At 43.4% G+C, this 20457-nt stretch overlaps 1 protein-coding gene across 1 annotated transcript; it reads right to left on the reverse strand.

The window, feature by feature from the left end:
• Positions 1–7902: 7902 nt before the first annotated feature.
• med9 (mediator complex subunit 9) lies at positions 7903–12443 on the reverse strand. Its single transcript, XM_072559484.1, has 2 exons — positions 12276–12443; positions 7903–8981 (listed from the first exon to the last, which is right to left on the reverse strand). Exons 1-2 carry the CDS (start codon positions 12416–12418, stop codon positions 8765–8767), a joined length of 360 nt encoding a protein of 119 aa, XP_072415585.1. The 5' UTR covers positions 12419–12443; the 3' UTR covers positions 7903–8764.
• Positions 12444–20457: the final 8014 nt, after the last annotated feature.

The following is a 20457-nucleotide window of genomic DNA, read 5'->3' on the forward strand; positions in this document are numbered from 1 at the left end:
AGGGAAAAAACCTTGTCTATTGACACTATCTATGCCCCTCAAGATTACCCCCCCTCCCCTCCCCGGGAAAACAGCCCCAGCTTATTCAGCCTCTCCAACCCTGGCAACATCCTTGTAAACCATTTCTGAACCCTTTCAAGTTTCACAATATCCTTCTGATAAGAGGGTGACCAGAACTGCCCACAATATTCCAAAAGTGGTCTAACCCATGTCCTGTACAGCCACAACATGACCTCCCAACTCCTATACTCAATGCTCTAACCAATAAAAGAAAGCATACCAAATGCCTATTTTATGACTTCTTTCCAAATTTTGTACCAAATAAACTCACTCTTTCTTTAACTTAAGAAAGCCTGGTTAAACTGGTTCATTTTAAAACATAAATTAATTTGGTCAGACAGCAAGGCAGCCACAAGAGAAGAGAATCTTTTAACTAATCTTGTGACTAACCGAGGGGTGAGTGAATAAAGAAATGATGCCATTTCATCTCTCTACACCTAGAAACATAACATGGAGTATCCTGACTGGAGCTGTCACAAATTGGGGAACCTCTCCATAAGTGTAACATATCATTGATGGATTTATCCATTCATCTACCTAATGTAGTTCACATCAGAACTTCAAAGAACCAATTGTATCAAATTTTAAAGGAAAATGCCAAAACATAGGAAGTAGAAGATCTAGCAATATATGTCAAGAGAGAATTCAATTGTTCAACTAATCAATGTTCTTAGACTAGTGATAATGGGCGGCACGGTGGCACAGTGGTTAGCACTGCTGCCTCACAGCGCCAGTAGACCCAGGTTCAACTCCTGCCTCAGGCGACTGTCTGTGTGGAGTTTGCACGTTCTCCCCATGTCTGCATGGGTTTCCTCCGGGTGCTCCGGTTTCCTCCCACAGTCCAAAAACGTGCAGGTCAGGTGAATTGGTCATGCTAAGTTGCCCATAGTGTTAGGTGCAGGGGTAAATGTAGGGGAATGGGTCTGGTGGGTGCGCTTTGGCAGGTCGGTGAGGACTTGTTGGCCCAAGGGAACTGTTTCCACACTGTAAGTAATCGAATCTAAATAATAATGTCAGTCTCGTGTTACCATTGTTCAATTAATCAATGTTGTTGATATTTCAGATTGTAACCTTTAATCAAAACAAATTGCAGCATGTGGAGTACTTATGGCATAATGGTGTAGTCACAGAATCCCTACATCGTACACCACCTTTGGCCCATGATGTTGTGCCAAGCATTTATCTTAATCTAAGATCAACTTAACCTACGAACCCCTCAATTTACTGCCATGCATGCGATTGTCCAGCAGTCACTAATAAGTCGCTAATGTCTCTGACACTGCTACACCATTGGCAGTGCATTCCACACACCCACCACTCTCTGCATAAAGAACCTACCTTACTCCAATCACCTTGAAATTATGACCCCTCATGACAACCATTTCGGCCCTGGGGAAATGTCTCTGGCTCTCTACTTGTGGGAGAAGAGAAACCAATTTGACTGTCAAAGCCATTTTCCCTGAGTACAGGAGATATGCTAGCTAAATTGCTGAAGCTATTCACAGGAATTGGCTGTGACAGTCATTTCCCTGACCAGAGGAAACATGTTAGTTAAATGGCCCGCTAATTGGACTCTCTCACTAACAATGCTGCTAAACCTCCACACCCACTGATAAGTTCGCCCGAGGGGTCTCTCTCTGTGGGAACGCCAGCTAAAACAATGCCCCTGCAGACAAGATGTCACCAAACTATTTAATATTGATAGTCACTGACTATTTGCCACTATGAACAGGATGCTACTCAATCAGTTTCAAATGTTCAATGTTCTTAGACTGGTAATATTGTCAGCCTCCAGTTACTATTGTTCAATTAATCAAGATGTGGAGGAGTCAGTGTTGGACTGGGGTGTACAAAGTTAAAAATCACACAACACCGGGTTATAGTACTAGCTTTTGGAGTGCTGCTCCCTCATCAGGGATGAAGGAGCAGTGTTCCGACAGCTAGTGTTTCCAAATAAACCTGTTGGACTATACTTAACTCAATTAATCAATGTTGTTAAACCAGTAGTAATGTTAGTCTTTCGAATATTGTTAAACTCCCCATCATAGTTAGACCTGTATTGTTCAGCTATTTGTAACACTTTATACACTGTCTACCTAGATCTGAGCAGAGAGGTTATGACTCATCAGCATTGAGTCATTCCAAGATGAGTGGTCATTGATCTCTTCCTACAATATTGCAAAATAAACAAATGTGGCAATTTCACAAGGTCTGCTTATGAGGTTTATTGGAAACGGGACATTTCATTGACACTATCTTTGCCTCTCATTACCTTGTACACCTCTGTCAAGTCACCTCTTTCTTCTCTCCAGTGTGGAAAGCCCTAACTCACTCAATCTCTCTTTATAAGTCCTCCAATCCAGGCAGCATCCTGGTAAATCTTTTCTGCACCCTCTCTAAAGCATCTACATCCTTCCTATAATGAGGTGACCAGAGCTGGACACAATATTCCAAGTGTGTCTAATCAGGGATTTATAGAGCTGCAGCAAAACCTTGCAGAGCTCTTAAACTCAATCCCCCCATTAATGAAAGCCAAAACACCACAGGCTTTCTTAACAACCCTAACAACTTGGGTGGCAATTTTGAGGGACGTGGACCCCAAGGTCCTACTATTCCTCCAGACTGCCAAGAATCCTGTCTTTAAGCCTGTTTTCAGCGTTCAAATTTGATCTTCCAAAATGAATCACTTCGCATTTATCCAGGTTGAACTCCATCTGCCACTTCTCAGCCCAGCTCTGCATCCTGTCAATGTCTTGTTGTTACCTGCAACAGCCCTTGACACTATCTACAACACCACTGACCTTTGTGTCATCGGCAAACTTACTAATCCACCCGTCCACTTCTTCAACCAAGGCATTTTAAAAAACTACGAAGAGCACAGGGCCAAAAACAGATCCCCAAAGGACAGTACTGGTCACCGAATTCCAGGCAACCGACAATGTGGAAAAATGCCATTCGGCCTATCGAATCTGCACTAACCCTCTGAAGAGCATCCCACGCAGACCCAACATGACCCCACCCCCCACCCTACCCCTGAAACCCTGCATATCCCATGGCTCATCCATCTAGCCCGCACATTCCTTCGACACCATGTGGCAAAACCTGCACATCATTGGATTGTGAGGAAACTGGAGTAGCCAGTGGAAGGCCACACAGACATGGGGAGAATGTCTGTGTGGAGTTTGCACAGTCTCCCAAATCTGGGATCAAACCTGGGTCCCTGGCACTGTGAGGCAGTGCCACTGACCCACTGGAGTAGTTATCCAATTTATAAATTCTGGAATTGAAAGTTTGTCCCAGCAGTGATGATTCTGAAACAATCACGGATTGTTGTAAAAAAAACTTAATTCACTCATGTTCTTTAGGGAAGGAAATCTGCCATTCTTACCTGTTCTGACCCACATATGACTTCAGACCCACAGTAATGAAGTTTGCTCTTAACTGCCCTCTGAAATAATTTAACAAACCAATTAGGGATGGGCAAGCAATTTGACCTAGCTAGCGACTGCCATATCCCATGAATGAAATCTTTAAAAATCAGTTTTAAGGGCGTGCAACAGGATAAGAGTCAGCCATTCGGTTCAACCAGTCCATGCCAAACGTAATCCCAAACTAAACTAGTCCCTGCCTGCTCCTGGCCCATAAGTCTCTAAACTTTTCCTGTTCATGTATCTATTTAAATGCCTTTTAAATACTGTAATTGTACCCACATCCACTACTTCCTCGGGAAGCTCATTCCACACTCAAATCACCTTCTGTGTAAAACATTTGCCTCATATATGCCCATTATTTTAAAACATTGAATGTTATTCCTCACCCTCCTATGCTCTAGGAAATGAAGACCAAGTTTCTTCTTATAACTCAAACCTTCCAGACTTGGCAACATCCTTGAATCGTTTTTACATCATGGGCGGCACGGTGATTAGCCTCACAGTGCCAGAGACCCGGGTTCAATTCCCGCCTCAGGCAACTGTCTGTGTGGAGTTTGCACATTCTCCCCGTGTCTGTGTGGGTTTCCTCCGGCTGCTCCGGTTTCCTCCCACAGTCCAAAAATGTGCAGGTCAGGTGAATTGGCCATGCTAAATTGCCCATAGTGTTAAGTGAAGGGGTAAATGTAGGGGAATGGGTCTGGGTGGGTTGCTCTTCAGAGGGTCGGTGTGGACTTGTTGGGCCGAAGGGCCTGTTTCCACACTGTAAGTAATCTAATCAGTTTAATAACATCCTGCATGTCGTAGGGTGACTGGAATTGTTTGCAGCATTCCAAATGTGGCCAAACCAATGAACTGTATAGCTATTTTTGCAAGGTTTGTAGCTCAGGTTGAAGTTTAGGGTGTAGGTTTGCTCTCTGAGCTGTAGGTTTGATATCCAGATGTTTCATTACCTGGCTAGATAACATCATCAGTGGCGACCTCCAAGTGAAGCGAAACTTTTGTCTCCTGCTTTCTATTTATTCTATAAATACAAAGCAGGAGACAACAGCTTCGCTTCACTTGGAGGTCGCCACTGATGATGTTACCTAGCCAGGTAATGAAACGTCTGGATATCAAACCTACAGCTCAGCGAGCAAACCTACACCTTGTATAGCTATAACATGATGCCCCAACTCTTGTACTCAATGCTCTGAAGGCAAATGTACCAAACTCCTTCACCACTTTGTCTACCTGTGACATCACTTTCAAAGAACTGTGTACCTGCCCCCCTGGCTCTACGTCTTTGACAACACTCCCCAGGCCCCTACCATTAATTATGTAAGTTCTGCCCTGCTTTGTCTTACCAAAATACGATACCTCACATTTATCTGCACTAAACTCCATTTGCCATTCCTCGGCACAGTTGACAAGATTCTGTTATATTCTTAGACATCTTTCTTTATTGTCCACTATACTACCAATTTTAGCGCCACCTGCAAACTTCCTAACCATGCCTCCTATATTCACATCCAAATTATTTATACATATAAATAATGAACAACAGTGGACCTAGCACCAATCCTTGTGGCACACTGCTAGTCAGAGGTCACCAGTCTGAAAAAACAATCTTCTTCCACCACCCTGTCTCCTACTATCAAGACAATTTTGTATCCACTTGGCTAACTCTCCCTGGATCCCATGTGAACTCTCTAACCTTACTAACCAGTCTTACCGTGTAGTACCTTTTCAAAGGCGTTGCTAAATTCGATGGATACGCCTACCACTCTGCCATCTTCTTGGCCACCTCTTCAAAAAACACAATCAAGCCACAATTTCCCACACACACACAGCCATGTTGACTATCCTTAATCAGTCCTTCCCTTTCCAAATGTCTCTCAGAATCCCCTCTAACAACTTCGCCACCACAGACACGAGGCTCACTGGTCTAATTCCCTGGCTTTTCCTCACGGCCTTTCTTAAATAACAGGATAGCATTAACCATGCTATTATCATCTCACCCATGGCTGTCAATGATATAAATATCTCTGCTAGGGGTCCTACAATTTCCTCCCTAGCTCTCCAAAATGTCCTAGCATACAGTTGATCAGATTCTGGGGTTTTATCTACCTTTTTGCATTTTAGGATCTCCTTTTTTGTAACATGGACACATTTCAAGACATCACTATTTACATCCTCAAGCTTCCCTGTCTTTCTCCATAGCAAGTACTGACAAGCAACATTTGTTTAGGATCTCACCTATTTCCAGTAGCTCTACACATAGAAAGCCTTGTAGATCTTTTAGAGGCTTCTGTGCTAGCCTCCTCCTTCTCTTTGTTTCACTACTGTTGAAGATTCCACTCCCCTGCCAGACTAGCTTAAACCCTTCCACTTAGCTCTAACAAATCTCCTTTGCCACAGTGACTAATAGAATCATTGATAGACACATTTTTCACATTCCCTACAGTATGGAAACAGACCCTTTAGCCTAACAAGTCCACACCAACCCATTCCCTTACCCTACATTTACCCCTGACTAATGTACCTAACACTATGTGCAATTTAGCGTGGCCAATTCACCTGATTTGCACATCTTTGGACTGTGGGAGGAAACTGGAATAAACCCACACAGACACAGGGCAAATCGAGGGCCAAAGGGCCTGTACTGCGCTGTAATGCTCTAATGTGCAAACTCCATACAGACAGTTGCGTGAGGGTGTATTCAAACCTGGGTCCCTGGTGCTGTGAGGCAGCAGTGCTAACCACTGAGCTATCGTGCCACCCCAATCATAAGCAGCTCACCAGACATCCATTTACAAAACGCACTGACGAAGTACATGCTTGGAAGTTATACAGCGTGTCTCAACCTTAGAACATTTCAAACATACTGAAGTAAATGAAGCACTTTCAAAGTGTGATCACTATTGCAATGCAGGAAAAAGTAGCAGTAAACAGCACACGTTGAAATTCTGCAAGTAACTTTTAGATAAAATACAAAGATTATCTGATTTTAATAATACTACGTGATGGATAAATATCGATCAGGATATTGATCTAGACCTTCTGTGAACAATGCGAAAGGGATTTCTTTCATCCAGCTGAGAACAGGCTGCGGTTTAAGATCCTTGTTAGCAAAAGGTTAATTGAGTGGTACTGTTATGCACTTCTCTACACCATTGTATTTATGCTCACAACCAGGCCAATTATCCTTACAATTTAGACAGATTTTGTAACTGACCTGAAACAGAACAATTTACGTTTATAGACATTAGTATGTGAACAATGCAGCATCTTGTCAACTATTCATTTTTCAACTTTACAAGGAAGGAGAAAATGCCTTTTTTTTGTTGAAGAGTGGTTACAAAAGGTGATGACAGGACAGCAATCAGAGAAACAAACACCACATTTGTCAAAGGAATATGTCTCGAGTGATAAGAGATTCACAGAGTTTGTTGGAATACTATGTTTATGAAATATGAACAGCTTCAACCTAATCACTGATAAATAGCTCACTCAGAATGGAAACTACACTGGGAAGTTGAAAACCAAGGTTTTTGAAATGGGATAAAGAAGGACAGTAGTCCAGGAATATTGCAATATTGAAACAGCAAAACAAGTGTTTAGCAAGGTACCTCAATTTTTTAATGAAAGTCTGATGAATCTAGCACTGAAATTGAAACTGGTTTTAACCATCTCTTCATCGCTGGTTCACTCAAGGATTTACCAGGTGTTGTTCTTGTTATTTTTAACCATTGTTAGTGCTTATTATGCGGTTAATAAATCCTGGAATGTCTATTGACAATTGAGAACCCCACTATTTTGGAAAGTGTTTGGAAGCAAAGACATGGATTGCTTAATAACCTCATCCAAAAAAAACACTTACACAATGAGTATTCTCTCAATACTGCAATACAGTGACTGTATAGATTAAGTTTTTGGAGTAAGACTTGGGCTTTCTGGCAAGACAATAAGTGTTATCACTGAGACAAGGTTAATATCTAAAACATTCACTACTGAACTTAAGGCAAAGATCACACAACACCAGGTTATAGTCCAACAGGTTGAATTGGAAGCACTAGCTTTCGGAGTGCTGCTCCTTCATCAGGTGGATTATAACCTGGTGTTGTGTGATATTTAACTTTGTACACCCCAGTCCAACATCAGCATCTCCAAATCATAAATTAAGTCACTAATTAGACACTAAATCACTATATATTCACTAAAAATATATAGATTTATAAAATCAAAATCTAAAATACAACTTAGTTCATTCACCAGTCTCTCAAGACATTAAAAAATTGTTCTAAATTTCCAATAGTCTGGGTAGATTAAGGGGAAAAGACAACTACAATTAACATGATTTTACAGTACAAAAATATAAGGTGGCCTAATGTTTTCCCTGTATTGAAAATTAAAGAGGTTTCTCTCATGGATAACATGTTTGTACTACATTCCATTTATTATGGAGAGACATTACAGCACACTACTCAGGAGAGTAAGTGACACATAACAGCAAACAGTATCTGGAGTATCACACTGGTAAAAATATTCAAAATACACTTTGCTGAAAAGCATGAATGAGACTGGGACACTGTGTTAATCATTAACAAAAATGTAATATACATGACACCTGCACTTTACTATGTTTTATAGAACATTTAGCATATACTTTGAGTACATAGACCAGAGTCAAACTTCAACACCAATTAATTGTTCTTGAATTCATTATTTGTTCATCAATTTTGAATGTCAAACCATTTTCATAACAGCCAACTTTGGAAGCATAAGAGAATTGTTCTTTTAACTTTAAATAAAAATACAAATCTACTGTCAAAAGATAATATGGGAGTGAGGTTCCACTACACTAGACCTTCTGTATTCCAGTTCTTGGGTTGAAGAGGATATACTTAATCTGCATTTGGACACCAGCTAACTAAATCCATATTAGTTTACTGATAAAACAATATATTATTGCATGGACAATGCATTACAGACCAGTAAATTTTTCATTTCATACATTACTCGTGGAACCTTACCAGTAATAAGCTTTCCTTCAGTAAATATAGTTGCTCATATCACATATACTTGTGACTAGAAAAACAATGCACAAATATTCTGATAAATCAATAGATAACTCCATGTAGTAAATTAAACATTAGGCTTATAATTTAAAGAAGGTATATTCAATAAGCCATTACTAAGCACACAAGTTTGTCCGTATTTCTGTCGTCATGAACTCAGAGGTAAAAAAAAATTTACAATGGATATGTTCCTTGATGCTGGTGGCTGGCCATTTCCTATGTTTTGGGGATGTCAAACATACAAAGGCTCTTGTACTTCTGTAAAAGTTCATTCTTTGTGCGAACCTGGTCTCGCAAATTCTGAAGCTGAAGCTGCTGCTGCTCAGGACTGAGGTCAATTCCAGGCATTGCCAAAATCATTTCCCGAGTCTCCTGCAGCTTCGTTTTCAGTTTGTTGAGCTCTTGGTGTACATCTTGGCTGTCTTTGTCCATGCTGCACTCAACAATATAAACCAACAAACAAATCATTACATACAATCCTAATTCTTTTATAAAGTATTTATAACAACAATTGTAGACAAAATGACTAGGGCTACAGGATAATTGGATTGATGACATTGCCCATAGTTGTTGTATTTGTTAATTGCATGTGGGAACCACTGGTTGGGCTAGAATTTATTCCCCTTTCCTAAGTGCCCCTTGATCTGAGTTGGTGGGGGGGAGGGTTGGCAGGGGGTGGGGAGGGTTGGCGGGGGAGTAGTTAAAAAAGTCAACCATATTTTTCTGATTCTGGAGTCACTGTAGGCCAGATATGAGACAACATTTCTTCTACGTCTACTTAGTCAATCCCTTTTAGCATCTTATGTACTTCAATTAGATCTCTTATTCTTCTAACCTAAGCAATTTAGGCCTAAATTGTTCAATTTCTCTTTATAAGAGAGAACCCTCAATTATAGAATTAATCTAGTGAACCTCCTCTGAACTGCCTCCAATACAATACAATTAAGGGCACCAACATTGTATGCAGTACTCAAGTGTGGTCTCATTAATGCCTGTAGAAATGCAGCAATACTTCCCTACTTTTATCCTCTATTGTTTTAGCGATAAATGCCAAAATTCCATTTGCCCTTCTTATTCCCTGCTGTAGCCGCATACTAGTTTTCTGTGGATAGCCAGATTCCCCTGCATTGAAGCACTCTGAAGTTTCTTTTCATTTAGATAATAAGTTGCCGTTAAATACTTTGACCAAAATGGATAAACTCACACCTGTCTATGAAAAACATCATCTGCCAATTTTTGGCCTACTCACCTAACCTATCCACTTCCATTTCTTATGTTCCTTATTTCTTCATTCCAACTTCTCACCTGTTTCACAGTCATCTGCAAATTTGGCTGTAGTATTTTCTAACTCCGTATCCAAGTCATGAATCTAGATCGTAAATATTGAGGCTAGAGGACCGAACCCCATTAGTTACATCCTGCCAACCAGAAATTTATCTCAACTCAACTTAGTTAGCCAATTCTCTATCCAAGCTAATAAATTACCCCATAAGCTCATGCGATCTTCACTTGTATATTAACCTTTCATGCAGCAGTTTATCAAATAAGACCATAAGACATAGGAGTGGAAGTAAGGCCATTCGGCCCATCGAGTCCACTCCACCATACAATCATGGCTGGTAGGCATTTCAACGCCACTTACCCGAGCTCTCCCCATATACTAAATTCCTTAATCTCGCAAGGAATTATATCAATCTCTGCCTTGAAGACATTTAACGTCCCAGCCTCCACTGCGCTCCGTGGCAATGAATTCCACAGGCCCACCACTCTCTGGCTGAAGAAATGTCTCCTCAGTTTCGTTTTAAACTGACCCCCTCTAATCCTAAAGCTGTGCCCACAAGTCCAAGTATCCCCGTCTGATGGAAACAAATTCCCAGCGCCCACCCTTTCTAAGCCATTCATTATCTTATAAGTTTCTATAAGTTGGGAAGACTGTCCCAACCCTTGAACTCAGCACCACCTTCCTAACCTGCAATCTTCTTCCTGACCTCTCCGCCCCCACCCCCACTCCGGCCTATCACCCTCACCTTAACCTCCTTCCACCTTTCGGATTTCCAACACCCCTCCCCCAAGTCCCTCCTCCCTACCTTTTATTTTAGCCTGCTTGGCACACTTTCCTCATTCCTGAAGAAGGGCTCATGCCCGAAACATCGATTCTCCTGCTCCTTGGACGCTGCCTGACCTGCTGCGCTTTTCCAGCAACATATTTTCAGCACTGGAATATTTGAGCCCGGGTCCCCAGAACATTAACCTGGGAGTCTGATTTCTAGTCCAGTGACAATATTACTAAAACACCACCTGACTTTATTATAGCATTTTGCTTCAAAGGAATTTTCAGGCTGATACATAAAATACTGCAACTGTCCAGTACATTTACAAGGTAACAGGAAGGTTTGTGAATAACTCCTATCCAGATTATAATACCGAATAACAAGCAAAGAGTTACTGAAAACAACGCAGCACACTGAGCAAGGAATCCATATGCTGTGGTTCAAGCCTTCAAACTCAGGTGGTCAGAGATTCAACTGCCAAATGTACTGGAATGTAGGAAACACATTTAAACTCAGCAACACAGACAACCAATGATTTGGTAATGACCAGGCCTCTGTTTTAGATGACATTGATTGAGGGACAAATATGGGAATTCAGCTTTCCTTCACAACACCACCCCTCCACCCACCATTCCATTCTTGCGCTCACCACTCCCTCTCGTTCTTCTTCCCCCTTCACCAGCCATGCGTCACCTCCTTTGCTCACATCCTCCACTCCTCTGCCTACATACCATATACATACTCCATCCCCCAACCTCCACCGCCACAATTCCTTTAACCTCCTCCCCCTCCTCACCTCCAACCTCTTTCCCCCAGTACCCTCCATCCCACTGTAACATTCATGCCCCCTCTCCATACCCTCCAGCTTCCTACCTGTACCCACCCCTGCCTCTTCCCACACTTTCCTCGCAATACCATAAGACAGAGGAGCAGAAATTAGGCCATTCTGCCCATCGAGTCTGCTCCGTCATTCAACTGTGGCTGATAGGATTCTCAACACCATTGTTTTGCTTTCCCCCGTAACCCTTGATCCCCCCGATACTCAAGAACCTATCCAACTCAATCTTAAATATACTCAATGACCTTGCCTCCACAGCGTTCTGTGGTAATGAATTCCAAAGATTCACCACTCTCTGGCCAGATAAGTTTCTCCTTGTCTTTGTTCTAAAATACCTTCTCTTTACTCTAAGGTTGTGCCTTCAGATCTTAGTCTCTCCTACCAACGGAAACATCTTCCTCACATCCACTCCCTCCATCTATCCAATCCCCATTCCCCTTCCCCTCCCTCCATCCAATCCCCATTCCCCTTCCTCCATCCAATCCCCATTCCCCTTCCCCTCCCTCCATCCAATCCCCATTCCCCTTCCTCCATCCAATCCCCATTCCCCTTCCCCTCCCTCCATCCAATCCCCATTCCCCTTCCTCCATCCAATCCCCATTCCCCTTCCTCCATCCAATCCCCATTCCCCTTCCCCTCCCTCCATCCAATCCCCATTCCCCTTCCTCCATCCAATCCCCATTCCCCTCCCTCCATCCAATCCCCATTCCCCTTCCTCCATCCAATCCCCATTCCCCTTCCCCTCCCTCCATCCAATCCCCATTCCCCTTCCCCCTCTCTCTCCCCCCTCACTTCGTCCCCGGTCTCCCGGCCATGTGACTGTAAAGCGGCTCGTTACCATTTGATGATGTCGTGGACGATGGGGAGGAAGGAGCAGTCCTCCTGTTTGATCAGGGTCTTCTTTGTCACCGCCACCGTCCCCGACCCCGATCCCGATCCCGAACCTGCCGCCATGGCCGCCAACCCCTCACCCTGCGTCATCACCGGGCGACACTGAGGGGAATAGACCGTATTCACAATCGCGTCACTTCCGGAGATGTGCGCCGCCTCAGGTTGCCCCCAATGGGAATCTTTATCGTGTATAACAGGCGCAGGAGCAGAGTACTTTCTGAAGTCGGGTAGAATAACGTTGACAAATTAACTGTTAAACCTCACCGAAGGTAAAAGAACATCAACTCTCATAATTAGGAACAAACATTGGAAACACTCAGTTCCTGTGGTATCCTATGGATAGAGGAACAGATTTCATTCCAGGTCAGTGAAACAGTGTGGAGCTGGGAAAGGCTAAGGGATGAAAAACATTTAAAGGAAAGTCTTCCATTCGGGTGAGAAATCCAGGGAGATTAAATCAATGAAATTAAATTAAATGAACCCTGATGAAACGTTGATTCTCCATGACCTGCTGTGATTCTCCAGCACCACACTCTTGACTCTAACCTCCAGCATCTGCAGTCCTCACTTTCGCACAGTAGATGAGGTGTTTGGAGGTGCAGGAGAATCTTTGTCGATGGAGAAAAGTCCTTTGGGGCCTTGGATGGAGCTGAAGGGGGAGCTGTCAGCACAGGTTTTACACCTCTTGTAGTGGCAAGGGAAGGTGCTGGGATTGGAGGGTAGGTTAGTGTGGTAGTGCACGTAATGGGGAAGTTGAGGAGGGAATGGTCTGTGCGGAATGCTGAAAGAGGTATGGAGGGAACTATATATCCCTCTCCAGAATTTTGGGTAGGAGGTAGATGGGGTTACAGAAATGACAAAGGATAGTTGGTTCCGGAGGTTGGTGTGGTGGAAGGTGAAGACCGGGGCGGGGCGTGGGGGGGGTGGTATTCAAGGACGGAGGAGCGGGAAGTGGAGGAGTTGTGCTGGAGGACATTGTTGACCATGCGGGAGGGGAAATTGTGGTCCATCTGGGATGCTCTGGAGTGGAATTGGTCCTCCAAGGAGCAGATGTGGAGGAATTGGGATAGTGTATTTACAGAGGGAGGTCGGGTGGGAAGAGGTGTAGTCCAAGTAGCAGTGGGACTCGGTGGGTTTGAAGTAGATATCTGTGTTGAATCGGTCACCAGAAATGGATATGGATAGGTCCAGGAAGGGGAGGGAGGTGTCTGGGATGATTCAGGTGAACTTGAGGTCAGGGTGGAAGATGTCGTGAAGTTGCTGAACTGTTCAACCTCCAAAATGGAGCTGATACCATCATTGATGTTGCTGAGGAAAAGGTGGGGATTGGTGCCAGTGTAACTGCGGAAGATGGACTATTCCACATATCCGATGAAGGGGTAGGCATAGTTGGGGCTCATGCGGGTGCCCATGGTTACTCCTGTGGTCTGAAGGGAGTGGGAGGATTCAAAGGAGAAATTGTTGAGGGTGAGGAACAGTTCAGCCAGCCAGATGAGTGTGTTGGTAGAAGGGTTCAGGTTGGGTCAGTGGCAGAGGAAGAAACAGAGGGCTTGGAGGCCTTCATCATGTGGCGAATGAATGTGTACAGGAATTAGATGTCCGTGGTGAAGATGAAGCATTGGTGGCTGGGGAACTAAAGGTCATAGAGGAGGTGGAGGGCATGGGTGTAGTCCCAAATGTAAGTGGGGAAATCCTAGATCTAGGGGGACAGGACAGTGTCAAGGTGTGCAGAGATAAGTTCAGTGGGGCAGGAGCAGGCAGAGATGATGGCTCGACCGGGGCAGTCAGGTTTGTGAATTTTGTGTAGGAGGTAGAACCAGGTGGTGCAGAGTTCCCGGTCTATGAGGCTGGAGGCTGTGGGTGAGAGATTCCCTGAGGTGATGATGTTGTGGATAGTCTGGAAGATAATAGTTTGGTGTTGGTCAAAGGGGTAGAAGGAGGACGTGTCCATGAGTTGGCGTCAGTGAGATCTAACCCTCCAACTTGGCACTGCCCTCTTGAACTGTTCTATCTGACCATCTTTCTTCCCACCTATCCACTCCACCCTCCACTCTGCCCTATCATGATCACCCCCCACCTTCATCTACTTATTGTATTCCCAGCTATCTTCCCCCCAGCCCCATCCCCTCCCATTTATCTCTCAGCCCCTTTAGGCTTCCCCCCACCACATTCCTGATGTAGGGCTTACACTTGAAACATGAATCTCCTGCCCTTCTGACCTGCTGTGCTTTTCCAGCGCCACACGTTTTGACTCTGATCTCCAGCATCTGCAGTCCTCACTTTCTCCTCCATGAAAAAGAAGATCCAAAGCATCAACTTCTCCATCTCCTGATGTTGCCTGGCTTGCTGTGTATTTCCAGTTATCTGGTTGTCTATTTTGGATTCCAGCATTTGCCTAGTAAGCATTTAATTCATTTAGGGATGGACAACGAACTCTGGCCCTGATTGCTATGACAATATACTATGAAAGAAAAAAAGACGTCATTTGCTGCAATTGTTGATAAGTGTGCTTTACAGATTTAGAAATGCAAGGTGCATCTTACATTTAAATTCATATTTTTTTCAGTTCAAGTTAAAGATGATGATCTGAAATGTTAACTCTATTTCTCTCTCTATAAACATTCTGAATATTCTCTGCTTCCCTCTTCTGCTTTTATCTCTGATGTGGAGGAGCTGGTGTTGCACTGGGGTGAATTTGTATTTGCAGAATTATATTTCCAGATACATTCCATTTTGCTTAAAAATGCACATGCTGCAGGCAGTCAATCTAGTTAGTATTTCATAAATTCCACTTTGGAACTAGAACCAATCTTACTCAAGACTGGAGTACAGACAGACTCTAGTCTCACTCCTTTAATGTATTGTCTGAGCTGAGATGTTACTTTTTTTTAAAAGTTAATGCAAGAAATTCTGGGATTTACATATTAATGAACTGAAACCTGCAACCCATTCTAAAAGATGAAAGACTTAATAACAATCTAGGTTTGTTCGGTATATCATTTCAGTTGCATAATCTTTTGCTGTAAATTCTGTGTCTTATGGTCCTGCTCCACAACCACCTGATGAAAGAGCAGCGTTCTGAAAGCTAGTGCTTCCAATTAAACCTGTTGGACTATAACCTGGTGTTGTGTGATTTTTAACTTTGTTTTTATCTCAGATATCCAGGATTCAAAATATTTTGGAAAAGTTGAATGTTAAATTTTACCAAAAGACTGATCAGAGGATATGGGACAGCAGGGAAATTGAGGAGGTATTGATCATGCCTTTTAATTCTCCATAGGTACAAGATTGGTGAATCAGGACTGTTGATTTGCAAATATTACAATTTTATTTAGAAAGTCTGTGAGGACAAGCTCAACAATTTATTAGTTTAACTTTAGTGGTGGGGAAGATGATAATCTGGGACAAAGTTAATGGCCACTTGGATGAGATGAATTAAGGGAAGTGGATTTGTCCAAGGCAAGTTGTAGTTAAATTTGAGGTTTTTTTTGTGAGGTGAGAGAGAGGTTTCATAACAGCAATATGTTTGATGTGGAACATGTGGAAAGGTGTTTGATCAAGTGGCAATAAATAGAATTCTAAGCCTAGCTTTCCCCATGCTCAATAAGTGATAATGATACCATGGAAACAACATTGTGACAAGAAATGTGGAGTGTGCATTTTCATATTGGAAGCGTTTAATGAGCAATTGAAGTGAAAGTCCAAAAAATATTTTAAAATTCTGGAGGTTTGTGATTTTAGAATATCTCTTTATTCAGTGAGGTTTTGGTTTAATTTGTGCATTACATTAGATTGAGTTGTTAAAACACCTTTTCTCCAGAAGCATTCAGACCGTATTGTGTTCTTATAATCACACGTCCCGCTGTGTGTAAAGAGGCCATTCGGCTCTTTGAGTGAGCCCCACCCCCTACCCCCTACCCTATCTCTGTGTAATCCTGAATTTACTATGGCTAATCCACCTAGCCTACACATCCCTGGACACTACAGGGCAGTTTACCTTGACCAATCCTTAACCTGCACATCTCTGGACTGTTGATGGAAACTGGAGCACCCAGAGGAAACCCGTGCAGACATATCGATAAAATGCAAACTCCACACAGACTCAGGCTGGAATCAAACCTGGGTGCCTGGAGCTGTGAGGCAGCAGTGCTTAACCACTGTGCCACCACATTCTTCATTATAGTGTCAGCTGCTTGACTCTAATTGTATTATTTTGTTCCAAGATCAATGTTTGTAGGTTCAGCCACACTCTGGAGCAAATCATGTATATATATTGACATTTAAATGCAGTACTTAGAAAGTGATGCACTGTCATAACTGCTGATTTCTACAGGAGCTATTGAAATAAGGTAAAACAAAGAATTTCAGATGCTGGAAATCTGAAACAGTAACAGAAATTGCTGGGAAACTCAGCAGTTCTAGCAGCATCTGTGGGAGAAAAAGCAGAGCTAATGTTTTGAACCTAGTAAGCTGTCTTAAAAATGGTTCTGGAAAAGGGTCACTGAACTTGAAATGTTACTCTGCTTTCTCTTCTCTGATATCCAGGATACCCCATTTTTAGTTCTACCCACAAAGTCTCATTTGATCATCTTACCAAGATATCATCCCTCCTTTCTGCAGAAACGGACTCACTAATAATATGACACCACTTCCACTATTACACCCTCTCCTGAACTACATGAAGATTCTAGATCCTGGAGTGTTGCCAGTCCTGTTCCTCCCTCAACCATGTCTCTGTGATGGCAACAAATTGCAGTTCCATATGTCAATCTACACTGTAACTCACCCGTCTTACTTCAAATACTCCTGTCATTAAAGTAGAGGCGATCAGCCTTAGTCCTTAGGGACAACACATGGCTAAATCCATGCTGCCTTGGTTCCTTTTCTAAGGTACGTGTGTCACTATTGAACGAACAAACTATATCCCCTGCCCCTGTCAAGGCAACAGCAAACCATCCTGCAAGGATGTTAGTGCCATTCTGGTTCAGGTACAGACTGTCCCACTTGTGTAGGTCCCACTTTCTTCAGAGATCCGGGAGTCTAAAACCCTTCCTCCTGCACCAACTCTTGAGCCACACGTTCATCTGCTCTTTTCTCCTCTCTATGTACTCACATTTGCACTGGGTGTAATCCTGAGATTGCTACCTTTTGAGGCAGTTTAGTCTATTGCCTAACTCCCTGAAATATTGATGCAAGACCTTATTCCTCATTAGGAAGCACTAGCTGATAGTGTCCCACTGAGGCAAGGAAAATGGTAGTTTGAAAGAACCTTGGGTGACAAGGACATAGACCATCTAGTCAAGAGGAAGAAGGAAGCGTACTTAAGGTTGAGGAGGCAAGGATCAGACAGGGCTCTCGAGGGTTACAAGGTAGCCAGGAAGGAACTGAAGAATGGACCTAGAAGAGCTAGAAGGGGGCATGACAAAGCCTTGGAAAACCCTAAGGCATTCTACACTTATATGAAGAACAAGAGGATAGCCAGTTTGAGGATAGGATCGATCAGGGAACTTGCGCCTGGAAGTGAAAGATGTATAATTAGATTAGATTAGATTCTCTACAGTATGGAAACAGGCCCTTCAGCCCAACAAGTCCACACCAACCCTCTGAAGAGCAACCTACCCAGGCCCTTTCCCCTACATTTACCCCTGACTAATGCACCTAACACTATGGGCAATTTAGCATGGCCAATTCACCTGACCTGCACATCATTGGACAGTGGGAGGAAACCGGAGCACCCAGAGGAAACCCACTTAGACATGGGGAGAATGTGCAAACTCCACACAGACAGTTGCCCGAGGTGGGAATTGAACCCAGGTCCCTGGTGCTGTGAAGCAGCCCTGCTAACCACTGAGACATTGTGCCGCCCAGTGGGGGAAGTCCTTAATGAATATTTTGCTTTGCTTCAGTGTTCACTGCTGAGGGTAACCTTGATGTTTTTGAGGACAGCATGAAACAGACTGATGTTCTAGAACAGGTTGATGTTAGGAAGAAGGATGTACATTTTGAAAAACATAAGGATAAATCAATTCCCTGGGCCAGACGAGATATACCCTAGGTTACTACAGGAAGCGAGGGAAGAGGTTACTGTGCCTTTGGTGATGATCTTTGCATTCTCACCGTCCACTGGAGTAGTGCCAGATGATTGGAGGGAGGCAAATGTTATTCCCTTGTTCAAGAAAGGGAATAGAGATAATCCTGGTACTTGGAAAACTATAGTTTGATTAGAGATAGCATGGCTTTGTGAGAGGCAGGTCATTTCTCACAAATCTTATTGAATTATTTGAGGTTGTGATGAAGGCAGAGCAGTGGGTGTGGTGTACATGGATTTCAGCAAGGCGTTTGATAAGATACCGCATGGTAGGCTCATTCAGAAAGGAAGGAGGCATGGGATACAGGGAAATCTGACTGTCTAGATACAGAATTGGCTGTCCAATAGAAGACAGAGGGTGGTGGAGTTTTCAGCCTGGAACTTGGTGACCAGTGGTGTTCTGCAGGGATTTGTTCTGGGACCTCTGCTCTTTGTGATATTTATAAATTACTTGGATGAGGAAGTGGAAGAATGGGTTAGTAAGTTTGCTGATGACATGAAGGTTGGTGGAGTCGTGGGTAGTGTGGAGGGCTGTTGTAGGTTGCAACAGGACATTGACAGGATGCAGAACTGGGCTGATAAATGGCAGATGGAGTTCAATCTGGAAAAGTGTGAAGTGATTCACTTTGGAAGGTCGAATTTGAATGCAGATTACAGGGTTAAAGGCAGAATTTTTGGCAGTGTGGAGGAACAGAGGGACCTTGGGATCCATGTCCATAGATCCCTCACAGTTGCTACACAAGTTGATAGGGTTAAGAAGGCATATTGTGTTCAGTTCTGGTAATCTCTTTATAGGAAAGATGTGGAAGCTTTAGAGAGGGTGCAGAGGAGATTTACCAGAATGCTGCCTGGACTGGACGGTATGTCTTCTGAAGAAAGGTTGAGGGAGCTAGGGCTTTTCTCATTGGAGGAAAGAAGGATGAGAAGTGACTTGATAAAGGTGTACAAGATGCTGAGAGGCATAAAGTGGATAGCCAGAGACTTTTTCTGAGGGCAGAAATGTCTATCACGAGGGCATAATTTTAAGGTAATTGGAGGAAGGTTTAGGGGAGATGTCAGAAGTTGTTTCTTTACTCCGAGGGATGGGTGTGTAGAATGCACTGCCAGCAGTGGTAGTTGAGTCAGATACATTGGAGACATTTAAGTAACTCTTGGATAGGCACATGGAAGATAGTACAGTGAAGAGTATGTCAGTTAGTCTGATCTTAGAGGACGATAAAAGGGCAACACAACAGCAAGGGCCAAAGGGCCTGTATTGTACTTTACTGTTCTCTATTCTATGTTCTATTCTGCCTGTATCATGGGTGCTAACACGTGCCACAAACTGTGTCTTATCACACTTCCCCCTTCAGGGTGTCCTGTAGTTTGTCAGTGACATCCCTGATCTTGGCAACACATCATTCCAGAGTCACATCTCCAACCTCGAAAACACCTATCTGTTCTTCGAACTAATGAATCTCCATCACTATTGCTCCTCCTTTTTACATCCTTCCCTCTGTACAGTCAGGCTCTTGTGGCACTGGAAACTTGGCTCTGTCTGCGGTCCCTGAGGTACCAGCATACTCGCAGCTTGTAGAATAGAAAATTGATTTGAGACTGAGACCACAGGGGCCTCCTGCACTACCTGCCTGTTTGTCCTTGACTGCCCGGGTAGTGACCCATTCCTTCCTTTCATCTAGGCCCTCCAGCTAAATTGTGATCACCTCTCTAAACATGCCACCCATATATCTCTTCAGCCCCAGGGTTGGAGTATCAGAGTTGGGAATTCTTACCACAACTGGTGAAACCACATCTTGAGTACTGCGAGCAGTTTTGGTCCCCTTATTTAAAGAAAGCTATCATGGGTGGCATGGTGACTCAGTGGTTAGTACTGCTGCCTTACAACACCAGGGACCTGGATTCAATTTCCAGCCTTGGGGGACTATCTACGTGGAGTTTGCACATTCTCCACGTGTCTGAGTGGGTTTCCTCTGGGTGCTGCAGTTTCTTCCCACAATTCAAAGACGTGCATGTTAGGGGAAATTGGCCGTTCTAAATTTCC

This window comes from Chiloscyllium punctatum, chromosome 40 (assembly GCF_047496795.1).
Source record: "Chiloscyllium punctatum isolate Juve2018m chromosome 40, sChiPun1.3, whole genome shotgun sequence".
Lineage (NCBI taxonomy): Eukaryota > Metazoa > Chordata > Chondrichthyes > Orectolobiformes > Hemiscylliidae > Chiloscyllium > Chiloscyllium punctatum.